We start from the raw sequence: 17,456 nt of genomic DNA, 5'->3' as shown, positions 1-17,456 counted from the left end.
TGCTTAGAATCTTAAGGACTGTCAAATTTATGTAAAGAAACTTCGCTACAGCTTGTCACTGCCAAAGGAAAATTTGGACACAGGTATTAATAGCAATTGTCTGTGTTCTCTTACCTGTGGCCACACATACAGCTCTAGGACATTTCCAAGTGTCAAATTGATATAGAATTGCCTCCCCAATACATGCCTGCTGTCACATTTTCTGGCATTTATCATTTTTTTGCCCCTTTGGCATTGCCTTGTCAAAATTTAAAGGATAAATTGCTAGTATATCTTTAACCTTAAGCAACAAACCTCCTTAACTCTGTAAGTTGCTGCAGAGTAAATTGATACAGCAGGCAGAAAAGACTCTCCACCAATGTGTAATAGTAGAGGAGGTGGAACTAACAAATTGATAAGTATTTTTAAGCTGGTGCTTCCTATCCCTGGAATGCTTGCCTCAGTGCCAGGCACCATCGTTAACAGTTTTCAGACACCAGGTAAAGACTTGTGTCTTCCAGGCGTTTTACTGGTTATGTTTTATTTTTCTGCTCTATGGATGAGAGGCACTTTAGTCACTTATTAACATAATATCCTGAAAATATAAGAATAACAACCGTTTAAAGTTGTTTCGGACTGTTTTTAATATTACGTTTTAATTTTTATAACCTGTCCTGGAACCTTAGTGTGAAAGGCGGGTAATTAATAATACTGTAATAGTAGCGAAACATAGTGCTACAAGCACCATCTATTTTCATCTGTGAAATGTTGGGAGTGTTAAGTTTTCCCTGAGGGCTCACTTCTTTTTTAAACAAACCGACTCTCGAGCATCCTGTGGTGCATTTATTTGCACTCTGTACCTGCTCAGAGGCACTCTGTTCACCATTCTTTATCCTAGGACCAAAAGGAAATCGGGGCTGTGGCTGAATTCTTCTCCTTCCTTCCCCACCCCCACCCCGGACACATTTTTGTTTATTTTCCGCTTTGTCTTTAAGCCAACCTCCATTTAAACATCCACTTTCCACCCTTATTGGATTTAATCGTTCTTCTTTTTCCTCTCCGCCCGTTTCCACACCCGAGTTTGCTTCGAACGCCCATCATTTTTATTAGCAGTGAAGCCATCCTAGTCGCCCTTAACAGACATGGCCGCCCCACGCTCTTTTTAACATTATTATTTGAAAGCGTTACTATCCATCACAAAAAATGGCGCGGGCAGCTTCACCCCGTCCTCTTTCGCCCGTAACAAACATGGTTGCCGTTAGGTTATTATCCATCACGAAAGATGGCGGCGGCAGCTTCGCCGCCTCCCACCCCCAACCGGGAGGAAGTAGGTCGCTAGGTCGGGTGATGCCCGGATGTGGGCAGCCCTGCTTCGGCAGGAGGGAGGCGCCGGTTGCCCGGATGTTCCTCTCGTTCCAGCCGCGGCCGAGGCTCGGGTCAGAACCGGCCGGGCGGGGGGAGGAGGAGGAGGAAGAGAGATTGGAGAGGAGCGGATGGATCCAATATGGCTGCCCTGATGGCCCTGAGGAGAGAGTGAGAGGCCTAGACAGCCGGCCCAGGCCCTGAGCAGGGAAGGGGGGCAGGACCCTGAGGCCTATTTTGGGGAGGGGGAGGAGGAGACACCACCACCACCCCGTTTGGTCACAGGCTGGGGAAGAGGGAACCCTTCACTGGTGGGGAGAAGGGAAGGGCCACTCCCACCCCCCACCCCAGCTGCGGAAGGGCCCACCCCCATCAGCCAGGGGGAGGAAAGTGGGGGTGGGGTGGGGAGAAATACAAGCCCCCCCCGCCTCCCTTTGATTTAAAACTACCCTCTTAAAGTATTCCCTGCCCCCTCCCCAGTTGCCCGTTAGGTAGGGCTGAGTAAGGTGGTGGTTTAGGGGTGGGCAGGGGCAGTTGATGAGGAATTTATTAATAGGTAAGGGGGGAGTAGAAACCCACCCCTTTTATTTCGTCGCCCCCTTGAAGTTTAACCTCTCCTGTCTTATTTGAGGGGAGCTGGGGAGTTTGGCAAAGGTTGGAGGGGCAGGGGAGGCCCTTTAAAGCCCCACCAACTCAGTTTCCCCTGAACTTCTTTTGGGGGGGAGTGGGAAACATTTTGGGGGGGCACAGGGTTCTGAGAGATTGATGGGTTGACAGGGGAGAGGGCAGTTGCAGGAGGTAGTGGACCTGGCCCCAGGAAACCCAGCTCACGCGTTGGTGGTTCTTAACACGCTTGTGACATTTTACCTTGTCAGTTCTTATTTTTGTTTTAATTTTCCCCCCATTCATCATTAAGCAGAAGGGGCAGCAGAGGAAGGAATAATAAGGTAACAGGAAAAGAGGAGGTGGATGTGGCACGGTGTGGGCCGGTTTTTTTTACTTAAAAGCATGGCGCTCTGTGTGAGATTAAAAATATTCACCTCTGTGTTTCAAATAAACAAGCCTAGATTTCCTTGCTTTTGAACAAAGGGGATGCATATTAATGAACTGAAGATCAAATAATGAATTTAGTTCTTAATTGCTTGATGAAAATAAGAGACAGAAACCAATTGTAGGTATTGTACTTTAAATATTGAGCATTAATATGCTAGGGGTTTCTGATGAATCCTATTTTGAGCTAGCTATGTGCTTTGCTCTTATTCGGGAGAGGTTAATTTCTTTCGAATTAGGTTTTTAATGTATGAAAAGTTAAGAACTGATCAATAACTTTTCTGCTTTGGGGGGAAGCGAGGACTCTAATCTGCTGGATGAAATAGAATTGTATGTGTGTGAGAGAGAAGTACTAAATATTAGCCATTAAATATTTTTATAGTGTACCACAGCTGAAAGTTAAGCATACAATAAGTTTGTGTTTTATTTTTTATTAGCCTCGCTAATCTGGTGAATCTGGTGACTCTGTATATGTATTTGAGTGCTAGGAAAGGTCTTCTTGCTAGAAGTTAAGATAGAACAAAAGAAAATGAATCAATGCCCCCAGACTTTACTGGATGGTTTTGGGACTTTTCCTATGTGGAATTTCTTTTTAAAGCCAAAGAGAGATGGAGAGGGTTTGGAAACTGGGGGCTCTAGAATCATGTAGTGAGAATTTTAACTTTAGGAGAAAAAAGTTGTCCTGTCCTCCCGTGAGCCATATATGAAATCCATTTGCCAAGTTTTTTGTTTCTTTTTGGTCTGTCTTTTTTAATTTTAAAAAAGTAAAGCAAAGTGGACTAGAGACTTCGTATGTTCACATTTGGCCTCTGTGCCCCGCCAGCTGTGCAGGACTGGATCTAAACGCGGCAAAGAGGGAACCTCCAGAAAACAAGAAGTCATAAGGTACGGTATGTTGTTAGGTGATAACTTGTGCCAAACTCTGCAGTGACATGCCTGGTGGTGAATCATTCCCTTCCGTTGCTCTTCATGGTGCTTATTAACATAAGTAGAGCAGGGCAGTGGTTGGCTAACTGCCTTCCTGTTGATTGACCTGCCCTTTAGTGTGGAGCTTGACCGAGTTTCTGGAGCTGTCCAGGAATTAGTGGCTGGAAGGAACCTCCTTCCACAGAGTGATTCTTGACAGCACTGTAAATGAGCTCTCAACTAGAATGGGGGATGCTGGTTGGTGCAAATGAAACATAGCTGTTGTTTGCTTCTTGGACAAACTCAAACAAGGATTATGGGGCATATCAGATCAGGGCACAATGTGTGGCTCCTCTCCCTTCTTTTGTTTTCTGTGACTTTTGAGATAATCCTAGAGTGTATGTGATTTTTCAGAAAAAGAGTTTGTAGTTAAGAGCTCAGTTATGGACTCAGCTGTGGCCTGTTGGCAACTCTCTCTCTCTATTCATCCCATACCCCTCTCCTTCAGCACTCATTATTTATGATTTGAATTGGTGCCCTCGCCAGGAGTACGATGAACTTCAGCAGGAAGAATTGTAGGCATCAGTTGTATGCAGAAGGCCCCAGGTTCAGAGTTAGCTGAAATACTCTTTAGTAGTGGGGGTTGGAAGGCCGCCTCTGCCCCACACCTTGGGAGCTGCTGCCTGTGAGAGGAGGTCGTCCAGATTTTGTACAAGTCAGCTTCAGGTGGAGTGCATGCTACACTGAGGTTGCTGGTGCATTGTCTGTGGGAGTGTGAATTCAAGGTTCAAGTGCATTCTCTCAGTAATCATTGCAATAGGTACTGTAAGGCAGGCCAGTGTGATCCCCAACCCCCAGAAAAGAAAAAAATATTGTAGGTGGGGAGGTTGGGGCATAGTAGTGGAGTGTACATGTGGAAGAGCCCCTGGTTTGTTGTTATAATGTGTGGAACAATTCTGAGGGTGAATTTTTTATAACAAAATCAGGTTGTCTTTGTGGCCTGGGGTGCCCGCTTGCCAGAGTTCATGGATTTCAGGCTCTCAGTGATAGCTTTGAAAAGAAATACTATTGCCCAGCTTATTAAGCATAATCATGCATTGTGAAACTATACTTTTCTAATCGGATGACATTACAGTGGCAGTGCCAGGACAAAATACAAGGACCTCATTTTTGCATCAGATTTAGAGAAACAAGCAAACTTTATCTCTTAACAGCCCGCTTCTGCTGTATAGCAGCCAAATTAACGGAGCGTCCTTTCTGTGAGTTTTGAGGGATCCTCTTGCATTGTGTTGAGTGGCTGCTTTTCCAAAAGATACACACAAGCATCCTGGGATTTTCTTGGGTTGTATTAGTACTGGGGTTTGAAACAGGAGCCTTTGGGAGTTTCTGACTCCAGTGTTAAGCCAGAGGTCATGATCGAGCCATGGAAAAGCCATGAACTAGGTCAGCTGTCTTGAAGGGTCAGAGGCATGGCGTGTGGCAGTAAATGGAGATAATCTGGGATCAGGGACTGAATCAGGAAGTTGTGCTGAAAGTGAAGTAGGACAGGGTCTGAAATGGGAGCAGAGAATGGGCGTCGGGGGAGGTCTATAGTTGCAGGGTTTATGCAGCAGATCCCTTACGGGAGACAGCCTGCTTAACTTTTGAACCAACTGCTGGCTCCCCTTGGAGTTGAGGTAGGTAGGAAATCAAAGTACATTTTCACACATTTCATGCCATGGCATTTTAATAGAAGCTTGTGGGTAGAGTACGGGTTCTAGTTCATGCCAGTGATTGTGTTAAAGGGCTTTGAGAGATGGAATCTCTCAGATCAGAGGACGAGATCTAGTGTGCATGCATGTCAGTTTAGCTTACTCTAGCCTGCTGTTCTTTGTGGTTTGCTACCAACTCATTTCCCCTCCCTGGGCCACAGACTTGCAGAGGGCCTAGGAGAGAAGCAAAGTCCCCTCTCAGTTGCACAGGGGAATGGATAAGGTAAGAACCAACAAAATCCTTTTGCATAGGTTGGGAGAAGTGTGTGCTGCTGCTTGCTTTCTCCAAATGTCAGCATTGACTGTAGAGCTCTAGGAAGCCCAGGTTTACTGGTGAAGCATCAGGTTGCTGATCTGGACAGCACAATTATATATATATATATATATATATATATATATATATATATATATATATATATATATATATATATATATGAGATAGCTCAGTTGGTAGTGCGTGAGGCTCTTAATCTCAGGGTTATGGCTTCGAATCCCACGTTGAGCAAAAGATTCCTGCATTGCCGGGGGTTAGACTAGAAGATCATTGTGTTCCCTTCCAAATCTTCAATTCTGTGATTCTAATATATATAACATTTAGCTGCTGTTGTAAATGGTGATGACTGCTCCCCCTGCCACTCCAGGAAAAAGAGATAAGAAAGTTATAGGTCCCTTATTTTCAGTTTGCATCATGGGATGAAGACAGAATTGCATATGACCTGAAACTGGGCATGCAGAGCTTTTGTCTTTTCTCTCTCAGGAGTTTCTACCACCTATAAACATCCCCTTGTGATAATGTATGCCACCTATGCAAGTATAAAAACTGTCATGGTCAGGCACTTCTTACGTCACCCATGTAAATGGGACTTGGAGAATTTCATTTTTTTTAAAAAGCAACCAAAGGATTTATTGTAAATCAGTTCTCTGCAACTCACTGAGAAGAAGCCTCTGTCTCTTAGCCTAGCCAACCTCACAGAGACTTTTTGGGGGGTAATGGTATGGGATCAATGGTGTGGGATTTTGGGGGTAAACATGTACTCAGTTTTGATGCAATTGGTTCACAAATGAAAGCTTAGCACACTGTTAGCAGGAAAGACTGCCCATCTACAATATTTTATTTGGCATTCCATGTTGCAATAGCTTCCCAGAACTAAAATAGTCACATCTAATAAAACTAATGTGCATTTAATGCAGGTGTGGGGAACCTCTGGTTCTCCAGATACTACAGCTCCAGCCATCCCTGACCATTGGCCATGCTTGCTAGGGCTGGTGGAAGTTGCAGTTCAAGCAACATCTGGAGAGCCAAAAGTTCCCCAGCCCTGTTTTAATGGGTGCACAAAAGTACAATCAAAATACCAACTTGGGATAAGTGGTTTCTAGCCACGATGGCTCTGCTCTGCTCCAAGATCGGAGGCAGCAATTCTTCTGAATACCAGTTGCTGGAAGCCACAGGAGAGAGAGCGCTGTTGTGCTCAGATCCTGCTTGGGGGATTCCCACCGAGGCATCCGGTCGTCCACCGTGAGAACAGGATGCTGAACTAGCTGGGCCATTGGCCTGATCCAGCAAGCGCTTCTTAATGTTATTCTGAAAACTAATACTGTCAGTGTGTCAGGAATTTTAATCTCCTGGGGGGAAGAAATCTCTCTCATTTGCTCCACTCCTCTACCTGCATGAAGAGTGTGGGAGTGGTATCTCAGATGGGTTTGCAGCATAAAATAGTGCTGTGTGTAGACATACACCCTCCCTACCTTTCAGTGAGCAGAGCTCTGAAGAGATCTTGTCTTTCTCTCTCTTTTTTCAGTGTCCCACTTTTAGGAGCCACCCCACCCCCCTCGAACCCCGTGGAAACTGGGCGGCCCCGAGCAGGCCCCGCAGTCGCTCAAGATGGCCGCCTTGAAACGGAGCCGCCGGCAGGCCTGGCCAGAAGAGGAGGGCGACCGGGAGCACGGGCTCTATAGCTTGCACCGCATGTTTGACATCGTGGGCACCCACCTGACCCACCGCGACGTCCGGGTCTTGTCCTTCCTCTTTGTGGACGTCATTGACGACTACGAAAGGGGGATGATCCGCAGTGGGCGGGACTTCCTCCTGGCGCTGGAGAGGCAGGGCCGCTGCGACGAAACCAACTTCCGCCAGGTGCTTCAGCTTCTGCGGATCATCACCCGCCACGACCTGTTGCCCTATGTCACTTTAAAGAGGAGGAAGGCCGGTAGGTCCTCTCTGGTTCGGGGGTCTTCTACAGCAGGCTGCGTGTAGCCCATCTGCTGACCCACACGCATACCCTTTATCCCAACAGTGAACCAGGTGCAAGCCTACAGCTGGGTCTTCAGCCAATCTAAAAGGATTCAGTCAGGGAGCATCAGGCATTGTCAGAAACAGCCATGTGTTTGAAATAACTGGTCGTGTTATAGCTCTGCAGCAGTTTGTACTAGCCCTGGTCTTATCGTGCTGAATTAGGGGGTGTGAGTGAAAAGGAGAGGGTGTGAAATGACAAGGTAGTAGATCTCATGAGCTTATCTCTCAGAACACTTGCCACGCCTCCCTCTTTCCACCACCAATCACAGAGCCCGTCTGAAACTTTGGCCTACTTTTCTCCTCCCCTCCCTGGAATCTCTCACCTTGTCACCTTACATAACTGTATTGATGTATTTATCCAGACTGAGGACACTTCTTCCTTTTTTAAATACCAGTTAGCTTTTTATTGCCTATTTGAACTCCCATCATATCTTTTTATTTGTATTTTTTGTCCCTTTTAACCACAATATTTAATTGTATGCCTTGAGTAGCAATAGTAGTGCAGGCAACAACCATTTTGCATGGCGCTCCCCAGCCCCTGCACACGGTGGCAGAGAATGCATAAGCGTGCCCCATTCTGCCCCCCGCCTCCATTCCACTCCCGTTCTTCTTCCTGGTACAAAAGGACCTGCGCATTGGCAATAGCCCGTCATTTGGATGTGCCTAAAATGGTTGCTGCTTGTAGTAATAATTGTTATTATAATTATAAAACCCTTTGGTAGAAAAACAATGTCAAGGATTTTAAAACCATTAGCCTCCTGAGAAGAATGAAGAGTGGCCTAGAGTGGCGGGCGAGACAGCTGCCAAATTATCAGTCAAAACAGTTAAAAACAACTATTTTAAAAAATAATAAAGAAGAGCAATAAACTAAAAACAGATTAAAACACATGTCAGCATTCCACAGTATCTGGGTAGGCTTGTCTAAACAAAAAACATACTCTGAAAAGAGTACAGTGACAGCGCTCACCTGATGCCAATAGGCAGGGAGTTCCAAAGTGTGGGTTCTGCCACAGTAGATCAATTTCTTACAGGTGCAGAACAGGCATTATATGGCACCTGTAACAGTGCCAGTTCTGTAGATTGAAGCAGTTGAGTGGGTGCACATACATAGTGAAAGGTGATCTCATAGGTAAACTTTCTCTTGTTGACCACCCCACCGATTAACATGCCCCTTCTTTCTTCCGCAGTGTGCCCGGATCTTGTAGACAAGTACCTAGAAGAGACTTCCATTCGCTACGTGACGCCGCGAGCCCACAGCAGCGCAGAGCACGTTCCTTCCCACCAACACAAATCTGGTGAGACTTTGCAGCCAGATAGATGTCAGGAGCCTTTGTCCAGCTAGTCTCCTTCAGTGCCCTCCATTTGTGTTCCGGGCATTCCTGCCCTCAGCATTTAATGCAGGCGTTTGGGACCTCAAGAGAAATCCAGACCCAGCTTTTTGGACAGTTTCTGTGTCTTCTTCCCTACAGGCAGGCCTCACTAGCCACATCTGCTTGGTGGCTCTGTTCCTGAATGTCTGTTTCCCAGCCAAATCCAGAGAACTGGATGAGCACCGGAAGCTGCCTTAGACAGAGTTGGACTAGTCCACCTGCCCCTGACTGGTAGTTGCCCTTCAGGGTCTCTGGCAAAGGAGGATCTTTCCCAGTCCTGCTACCAGAGATCTTCCTTAATTGGAAATGCTGGGGGGATTGAACTTGAGTGTGCACAGCAGGTGCTCTTTTAGAATTGTAGGTTTGGAAGGGACCCAAAGGAGTGGCTAGTCCAACTCCCTGTAATGTAGGAATCACAGCTTTGCTGTAGCCCTTTGCCACAGTAGAAAGGCATTGGATTCTATGCACCACAGAGCTCCTCGCCTCTTGATCCCTTGAGGGTTGATTTGCTCCTTGATGAAAGCCAGGCCTCAACAGTGGCAGGTTGTTACTCTCTGGTTGCTTTTTGGAGACCAGAGTACGTGAGGGTGGAGTGATTTTTTAACTCTGGCAATAGTAACCTTGAGTTGCTTCCTGTATCTGTGTGTGTTTCTGGCAACTTCTTTTATTTAGAGCACTTGATGTTAAAATAAATAAATCTGTAAGCTGTTTACATAAAAGGTGAGAGTGTCTAGTCCTCATGAATTCAGGAATCATTTTTCAGGGCAAAAGCCTCGTCTGTTGAGATGCAGACGATGGAATGGAGATGGGGTTGCTGTCCCCAGTGAGAGTCCTAGGTTCCTCATCATTTCTTCAGAGTCTTGCTGGTGGATGCTGATGGACAGAATATTTACTTTTTAGTACTTTTTATCCCAAACTTTTATCTGATAAGCTCAAGGTGGTGTGGCTGGCTTTTCCCCACCTTAAAAAAAATCGCAACTTGTCTGTGGTTATGAGGGCAGTCGGTCAGTGAAGTTTATTGTACATACTTTACAATATATAAAATATAAAATTTCCAAAGCAATACATGAATTAAAAGAGAAATGTGTTACGGAAAGTCACTGGGCAGCCATTAATTGCTGTGTATAATTCTGGATATGCTTAGATCACAACTTGTTAGCTGTTAGTGCAAATTTAGCCAGATAGAAAGGAAGGGGTGGAGGGCCGCATTTGGCCCTCAGGCCTGAGGTTCCCCACCCCTGTTTCAAGTGAGGCAAAAGCCAAAAAGTGATGAGGAGAGGCAGCACCAATTTGAAACCAGGAATTTTGTTCTTTGCCCTAGTGAAAGGTTTGTGAAGGTGTTGTTTCCAAGTGCCAGGCAAGTCTGTATTGAATGACAAAAGTAGGAGCCAGTCCTGGTCTTGTAATCCTGGTGAAATAAATATTGTCAGTTCTGCTCATTCAATTTAGCAGTCCAGACATAGTATTTATGTCTGGTATTATGTCTAGTATTAATTTCCAGACAGTTGGAGGTTATGTTTAATTTTGTCACTGTTAAGATCTTGAGATTGCTTTGTCACCAGGTCTCTGAATAAGCCTCCCCCCCCCCCCCCGCATTTGACATTTTTATGGAAGATCTTAAGATCTTGAAGACTCTCTCTAGTTTTGATTTGCAGGTTTGAAGTGGTGTCTGTGTAGGTGGAAGAAGCTGGCCAGGCTAAAATGGGGAACCCCTCCCCACACCACCACCAAACTAGCCTAGGCACCAAGCGGGATAGGCAGGATGCAGATTACACAGTATTTAATTGTATTCTGATAATGCTGCAGCCTACTAGGCTTGCTTCCATTAAGGATGGAGCAAGTTCTGTCTTACTGAGGCCCCCTGCCTCACTAGTCCTCAGTATTCAGGACAGACAAAAGAAAATCCTCCTTCGTCCAGCGCATAGTTAGACTATGGAACTTGCTCCCAAAGGAGGCAGTGATGGCCGCCAATCTAAGGTAAAGGGTAAAGGGACCCCTGACCTTTAGGTCCAGTCGTGACCGACTCTGGGGTTGCGGCGCTCATCTCGCTTTATTGGCCGAGGGAGCCAGTATACAGCTTCTGGGTCATGTGGCCAGCATGACTAAGCTGCTTCTGGCAAACCAGAGCAGTGCACGGAAACGCCGTTTACCTTCCCGCCGGAGCGGTACCTATTTATCTACTTGCACTTTGATGTGCTTTCAAACTGCTAGGTTGGCAGGAGCAGGGACTGAGCAATGGGAGCTCACCCCGTCACGGGGATTTGAACCGCCGACCTTATGGTCGGCAAGTCCTAGGCTCTGCGGTTTAACCCACAGCGCCACCTGCGTCCCTGGCCGCCCATCTAGATGGCTTTAAAAGAGGACAACAAATCTATGGAGAGGGCTACTGATGGCTGCTAGCCATGATAACTATACTCTGTTTCCATTGTTGGAGGCAGGTAATGCTTCTGAATACAAACCACAGGAGAGGGGTGTGCTCTTGTGCTCAGGTCCTGCTTGCGGGTTTCCCATAATGGATATCTGGTTGGCCACAGTGAGAAAAGGCTGCTGGACTAGATGGGACATTGCCCTGATCCAGCCGGCTCTTATGTTCTTGTGTGATGCTGACAGATGATCAAGACCAGGGGTTATCCCCAAGGAAAAGATAAAAACCTTGCTTCTTTCTGTTCCTGTTTTTTTATGTGGTGGTGAGTGTTATTGTCGTGAGGCTTCTTTTGGTCAGCTGCCTTGAGAGCCTCTTGGGGTTGTGAAGTGGGACGTGTGCATTCCCCCACCCCACCAAAAACTAATAACAACAACTCACAGCCTCTAGTCCTGCACTGAGCTGTCTGAGCCCTCACCTTTGTGCCTCCTCCTAGTGCCTCCCCACCACCCGCTGGTCTGCTGCTCCTCTTCAGGCCCCCAGATCTGCACCAAGAGACCTGGCCGGGGACGAGCCCTCCTTGGGAGCCAGCGGAAAAGGAGGAAGTCGGTGACACCAGACCCGAAAGACAAACAGACGTGCGGTAAGGATCCTGACAGTAGCAGCGGCATGGCAGCCATGTTTGAGTCCCCTCCCAAGATGGATGATCTAAATGCAGGTCTTTCTAAGACCCAGGACTATCACATAGCCCAACAATCTTCTGTGCTGAGACAGATTTGGTTGGTGTGTGTGTGTGTGTGTGTGTGTGTGTGACAGAGACAGAGAGACATCACACTGTTGACCCTTCCACAGCATTGGGGATCAGCAGCTCGAGGCCTCTGGAACAAGTTTGTCCCCTCCCAGTATTGCCAAAGGCAATACTGCCAAAGAGGGTATGAAATGAGGAACACATTTTGGGCATAGGATTTTGCAGCAGGGTATATTGGAGCTAGAGGTGCAGCAGGATCGCTCTTGATTATTGATAGAATTTATATCCTGCCCTCCCCCTCCAATGAGTTGCTGTTGTTATTCCTTTGTTAATGGCTTCTGAACCAGGTATCTTCTGCCTTTTCAGACCCTGGATCCACTTTTAACCCAAATACAGTTGTACCTCAGAAGTCGAACAGAATCTGTTCCAGAATTCCGTTCAACTTCCAAAGCGCGGCTCCTGCAGCCAATTGGAAGCCCTGTCAGACATTCGGCTTCCGAAAGAACGTTAGAAATCCGGAACAATCACTTCCAGTTTTCGATCGTTCGGGAGCCGAAACGTTCGACTCCCCAGGTGTTCGGGAGCCGAGATACGACTATATGCGTTTGGGGACCCATTTCTTAAATCTGTCACAATATATTTGCATGGTGCTAGCACTCCTGCCGTGACCCACCAGTTGAAGAGGCAGCCAGTACAGTTGGACTACAACTCCCATCAGTCCCAGCTAGCATGGCCCACTGGTCACTGACCATGGGAGTTGTAGTCCAGCCACATCTGGAGGGCACCACATTAGCTGCTCCTACCATTTAGCAAAGAGCACCCGGTTCCTGAGATCTCACATCCAGGACATTTGGATGTTTCAAGCAGAGAGAGCATTAACGTATCTCCTGTCTCCTGGCGCTTCCCTTCCAGACATCCGCCTGCGAGTCCGAGCAGAGTACTGCCAGCACGAAACGGCCTTGGAGGGGAACGTCTTCTCCAACAAGCAGGACCCCCTGGAGCGCCAGTTTGAGCGCTTTAGCCAGGCCAACACCATCTTGAAATCCCGGGACCTGGGCTCCATCATCTGTGACATAAAGTTTTCGGAGCTCACTTACCTCGACGCTTTCTGGCGCGACTACATCAACGGCTCGCTACTGGAGGCCCTCAAGGGGGTCTTCATCACAGACTCGCTCAAGCAAGCGGTGGGCCACGAGGCCATCAAGCTCCTGGTCAACGTGGACGAAGAGGATTACGAGGTGGGCCGTCAGAAACTCCTGAGGAACTTGATGCTCCAGACGGCACCTTGAACCTCGGTTGCTGTTATTCCCCCCACCCTGTCCTCTGCCTCTCCTTTGGATGATTTTTTTCCCGGGGTTTTTTTTTTCTCTCTCTCAAGAAAAGGAAAAAAAACATCTTAAAAGGAATGAAACCTCAAGCTCCCTGCCATGTACTTAGTAACTGTACGGTCTGTTTCGACACGAGGATGAGCGCTGTGGTTGGTTTTTTCTTTTTCCCCCAGTTGGGAACCAAAACAGGAGATGGAAATTCCTGGGCTCCTCCCTGCCTGCAAGGGAGATGCGGGGGCCATATCCCTGCAGGTCAGCTGAGCATCTTCGCTCATTGACCGATGCTCCTCTGGTCTCTCGTCTTTTCTTAACCACATTCTCTCTTGTGCTGTCTACTTCTCTCCTGGGTTTTTTTGTTTTTGTTTTCTTTTTGGTACTGTCTCTCCAAAACATTAGACTGTCCTGTGGTGTGCCATTGCCCAGAAAGGTCTAAGCAGGTGCGGCGAGGTCCAGAAGGCGAGACTTCCACTCTTTATATTAAAAATAAGAAGCAAACCTGAACGTGGCTCTTCTTGTGCCAGGAACATCTTAACACCGGTGTTTTTTCTTTCAAGCTGTGAGTTCCATGGGTGGTGAGACAGGGTGGGGGAGGAACGGGGCGTCTCGGAGTGGAGTTGGGGAAGAAAGCGCTTGCATCTTAACCAGACGCACCACCTGCCCCCTCCTTGTAGCAATGTTCTTATAAGTGACACTCAAGGCCTGCCAGTTGGATTTAGGAATGGTTATGCAATTGACTTTGGTGGGGGTGGGGGGGAGTGTGGATGGGAAGGACCCTCGCCTAGAAGGAAGTCGCGGCAAGGGTGGGGGTCCAGACACAAGGGACAAAATGGTCTTTGGGACCTTAGCTGCTCTGGAAGACTGTTTTCTTCTGTGCGTGTGGGAAGAGCGTGCTTTGTCCCAGGCCAGCTAGCTCAGCTGTAATAAATTTGAGTGTTTGTTCTCCCTCCCACCTAACCCTTTCCCCTGACGTGTGTCCTGAACAGAGAGTATTTCCAGCCAGCCCCCCCCCCCCCCGATCCACTGTGTGTGCCTTTCCCTCAACCTTTGGTGGAGGGATCGTCTGCCTCCAAAGACAACAGAGAAAGGGCCACCCGTCTGAGGCCTTTTCTCACCTCTCTGAAACCACACAAGCACCACGGCCGGCCTTGCATGGGTGCAAAGGGCAAGGAGGAGGTGGAAGGGATTGTTCCAGCTGCGAATGGCTGTGTCAGATCAGAGCCAGGAGGACAAGGCAGTCCAGCCTTCCACCTTCTTTGCCATTTTGTGTTTTTTTCCAGGAACATGATCCTCCAGTTTCTCGATCTGGGCTTGGCTCTTGGCTTACTCCCCTGGGAAGGCTGCAAAAGGGATGTGTTGCAGGAGCTCCTTCCGCTCTTGCCTTCTGTTCAGGTGGTGCTGGGCACCACAGCAGTTGCCTCCCGTGTCTTGTCCTATATTAAATAAGCTTTCTCCCCCCCCCCTTTTTGAGCTGCTGGGAGAAGCTTGAGGGGTGAACATTCCCAGGGGGCAGAGAGGACCCTGGTGGTTTATTGTTGGGTGGGGCAGGTGGGCTTAAAATGCACTGTTAGGTTTTGGTAAGACTGCAACTTGAGATGGGGCGACTCCCTGCCCCAGGAGATGGATTGGGACTTCCTTAGGCTCCGTTAGTGGGGGAAATCAATTATTTTTTATTATAAATGCATATGTATTGGTAGGAAGAAGCCTGCTCAAGTATCCCAAGTCACTCTTTAAAAGGGATTATCTATTCTTTTTTCTTTAATTTTTTTTAAGTTTTGCTCCTGAATTTTTGTGTTTCCGTTGGGTGAGTTACACATGCTGCTTTTGGGATTCCATTGGATTACACTAAGTATGTATTGTGAAATCGCCTTGGCAAGCCATGGTCGTGTTTCCCTTGGGTTTTGGATGCCTATTCCAGAAAGCTTGTAACTTCTGAACAGCATCGTTTCCCCCCCAACCCAGGCAATATAATCTTGGTAGCCCCCTCCCCCCCCCGACTTCTTTCAGATGGCACATATGGTAGTATTCACTCACTTCCCCCCACTCCTCTTCAAGTTTCTCTTTCTGGCTTACTAGTCAAACAAGAAGGCTCCATCTAAGAAATGTATCAACAGGAGCGTTCCAATGGTGGGGCGGTTTATCTGACTGGCAGGCAAAATCAAGTGGCGTTGCTCTTTACCCTTGGGCTGTACCATTTCAACTGGTTTTTTTTTAATGTACAGAAAAACAAAGGGCATGTTGATTTAGTTTTAAGACATGGTACTTGTTTTATTGGGGGGAGAAGAAACTAGAACTCTTACCTTGCATTCTGTAAATTGCTTTTTTTAAAAAAAAACAACAACCAGAGAGAAAAGGGCTAGAAAGGACAAAAAAAGCCTTTAAAAAGAAAAGGCTAATAATGATAGGAAGAAAGCAGAGGATATTTTGTCCTAGTCTTCTCCTTGACATGCCACTTTCATAGCAACCATTGTTTCAGCCTGAAGTTGGTACAGTCCAGGGTAAGCTATGCCACTCAACTTGATGGATTGTGTAATCAGGTTTTGAGCCAAAATCTAATCCTGCATTGGTTGGGAAATATTCCACTTGATGTGCAAGTATCTAATGTCTCTTATGCTCTGCAACCGCCTTCGCCAAGCTGGCATCTTTCAGACGTTGTGGGAGTACAGCTCTCATTAGCCCCGATGGGAATGTTAATCCTGCAACATCCAGAGGGCACAAGCTTGCCAAAGGTCAACTGTACAAGGTATCTTGGCAAAGTGTGCAAGGGCCCCTGCCGCTATCCTTTGTGTACCCCCCTCACTCACACGCACACACACTCCCCATTTCAAAACACATCTGGCACAAATTTGTGTAAAATCTGTGACTTCTGTTTTTTTTTTTTAAGGAACTTCCAGTGTAACTGGTCATAATCCCAGTGTAGCTTTGTTTTTCCTCAGAATAATAATAATAAAAATCTTCTGCCTTTTGTTGCTGCTACTGTCAGGGGTCTGTGCTTTGCTCACCTGTGTGTGCAAGAGAAAATGGTAACTTCCAGTTGAGGCAAAAACTTCATGCGTTGGATGAAATTTAGTGGCTCATGCCCAGATTACATCGGCTTTTCTTCCCCTGGTACCCCAATACCTCTGTTTTCCTGAAGACACCATTTTCCTTTGCGTGTGTAGATTATTCTAGCCGGTTAAAAAACTTCTGGCAGTGGCTTTGGGGGACAGAAAATAAAGAGTGGGGAGGGCAAGGATGAAGACCTGATTCTGTTCTCTAGCCTGGGTTATTTTAAATCATGGGAAGCTAACCTCTGGGCTCCCATCATTCCTGACCAGTGGCAGTAGTAGCGGCTGATGGGAGCCGGAGTCCCAACAACACGAGGGCCACAAATTCTCCATCCTTTGTTTGAATTGGCAAGGAAACAAGGCTCATTTAAATGAGGTTTCCCGCTGCTAATACTTCAGGGGGGAAATGATACAAATCCGGGCACTAAAACACCCATTTACAACTGGCTAGAATTTAGCTCTTGCCAACCTGGGTGCCCTCCAGATCTTTTGAAATGTAACTCTTCAGCCTCAGTCATTCAACTATAGTTTATAAAATTATGCACGGCAGGGAGAAAGGCGACACAAAGGTTTTTCTCCCTCTCTTGCATATCGCTAGAACTTTTGGACACCCAATGATGCTGAATGTTGGAAGATTCATGGCAGATGAAAGAACGGACTTCTTCACGCAGTGCGTAGTTAAGCTGTGGATCTTCCAGCCTTAGGAGGCAGTGATGCCCACCAACCTCCATGGCTTTGAAAGTGGATTAGACAAATTCATGGAGATATTTAGCATTGAGAAGTTTGGAAAAGTGGCTGTTGGTGACCAGCAATCTCTGAAGCTAGGGGACCTTGATGGCTGGCTCCCATTCAGCAACACCTTTTGCAGGGGTTGCATTTAATTAGAAACTAAGCCAAGCCTGCTGGATCAGGCCAGTGGCCCATCTAGTCCAGCATCCTGTTCTCACAGTGGCCAACTAGATGCCTGTGGGAAACCCAACAAGCGGCAGCTGAGCACAAGAGCCTTCTCCCTCCCTGTGATTTTGAGCAACTACGTGTTCAGAAGCATTTCCTTCCTCTGACTGTGGAGACAGAGTAAAGCCATCACAGCTAGCAGCCCTCCATGAATTTGTCCGATCTTTAAAAGCCATCCCAGTTGGTGAGAACTACTGCCTCTTGTGGGAGTGAGTTCCATAGTTTAAATATGTGCTGTGTGAAATAACTTTTTTTTAAAAAAAATTTTAAGGCTTCAAAGTGTCTGCTTTATGCTTAGCTGTGCATGTG

General features: G+C 47.0%; 1 protein-coding gene across 6 annotated transcripts; it reads left to right on the top strand.

Moving 5' to 3' along the window:
* Window positions 1-1,400: 1,400 nt before the first annotated feature.
* On the top strand, window positions 1,401-16,112 carry DEDD (death effector domain containing). Of its 6 annotated transcripts, none has more exons than XM_053368173.1 (7): window positions 1,401-1,512; window positions 2,261-2,288; window positions 3,215-3,276; window positions 6,848-7,255; window positions 8,529-8,636; window positions 11,570-11,716; window positions 12,734-16,112. In XM_053368173.1, exons 4-7 carry the CDS (start codon window positions 6,931-6,933, stop codon window positions 13,108-13,110), a joined length of 957 nt encoding a protein of 318 aa, XP_053224148.1. In that variant the 5' UTR covers window positions 1,401-1,512; window positions 2,261-2,288; window positions 3,215-3,276; window positions 6,848-6,930; the 3' UTR covers window positions 13,111-16,112. The 6 variants fall into 6 exon arrangements, with proteins under 6 accessions (XP_053224148.1, XP_053224152.1, XP_053224149.1 ...); XM_053368177.1 differs by having other exon boundaries at window positions 3,162-3,276; XM_053368174.1 differs by having other exon boundaries at window positions 3,157-3,276.
* Window positions 16,113-17,456: the final 1,344 nt, after the last annotated feature.

The sequence above is a fragment of the Podarcis raffonei genome, chromosome 16 (assembly GCF_027172205.1).
Source record: "Podarcis raffonei isolate rPodRaf1 chromosome 16, rPodRaf1.pri, whole genome shotgun sequence".
Lineage (NCBI taxonomy): Eukaryota > Metazoa > Chordata > Lepidosauria > Squamata > Lacertidae > Podarcis > Podarcis raffonei.
This window is presented reverse-complemented; position numbering and strand designations above follow the sequence as displayed.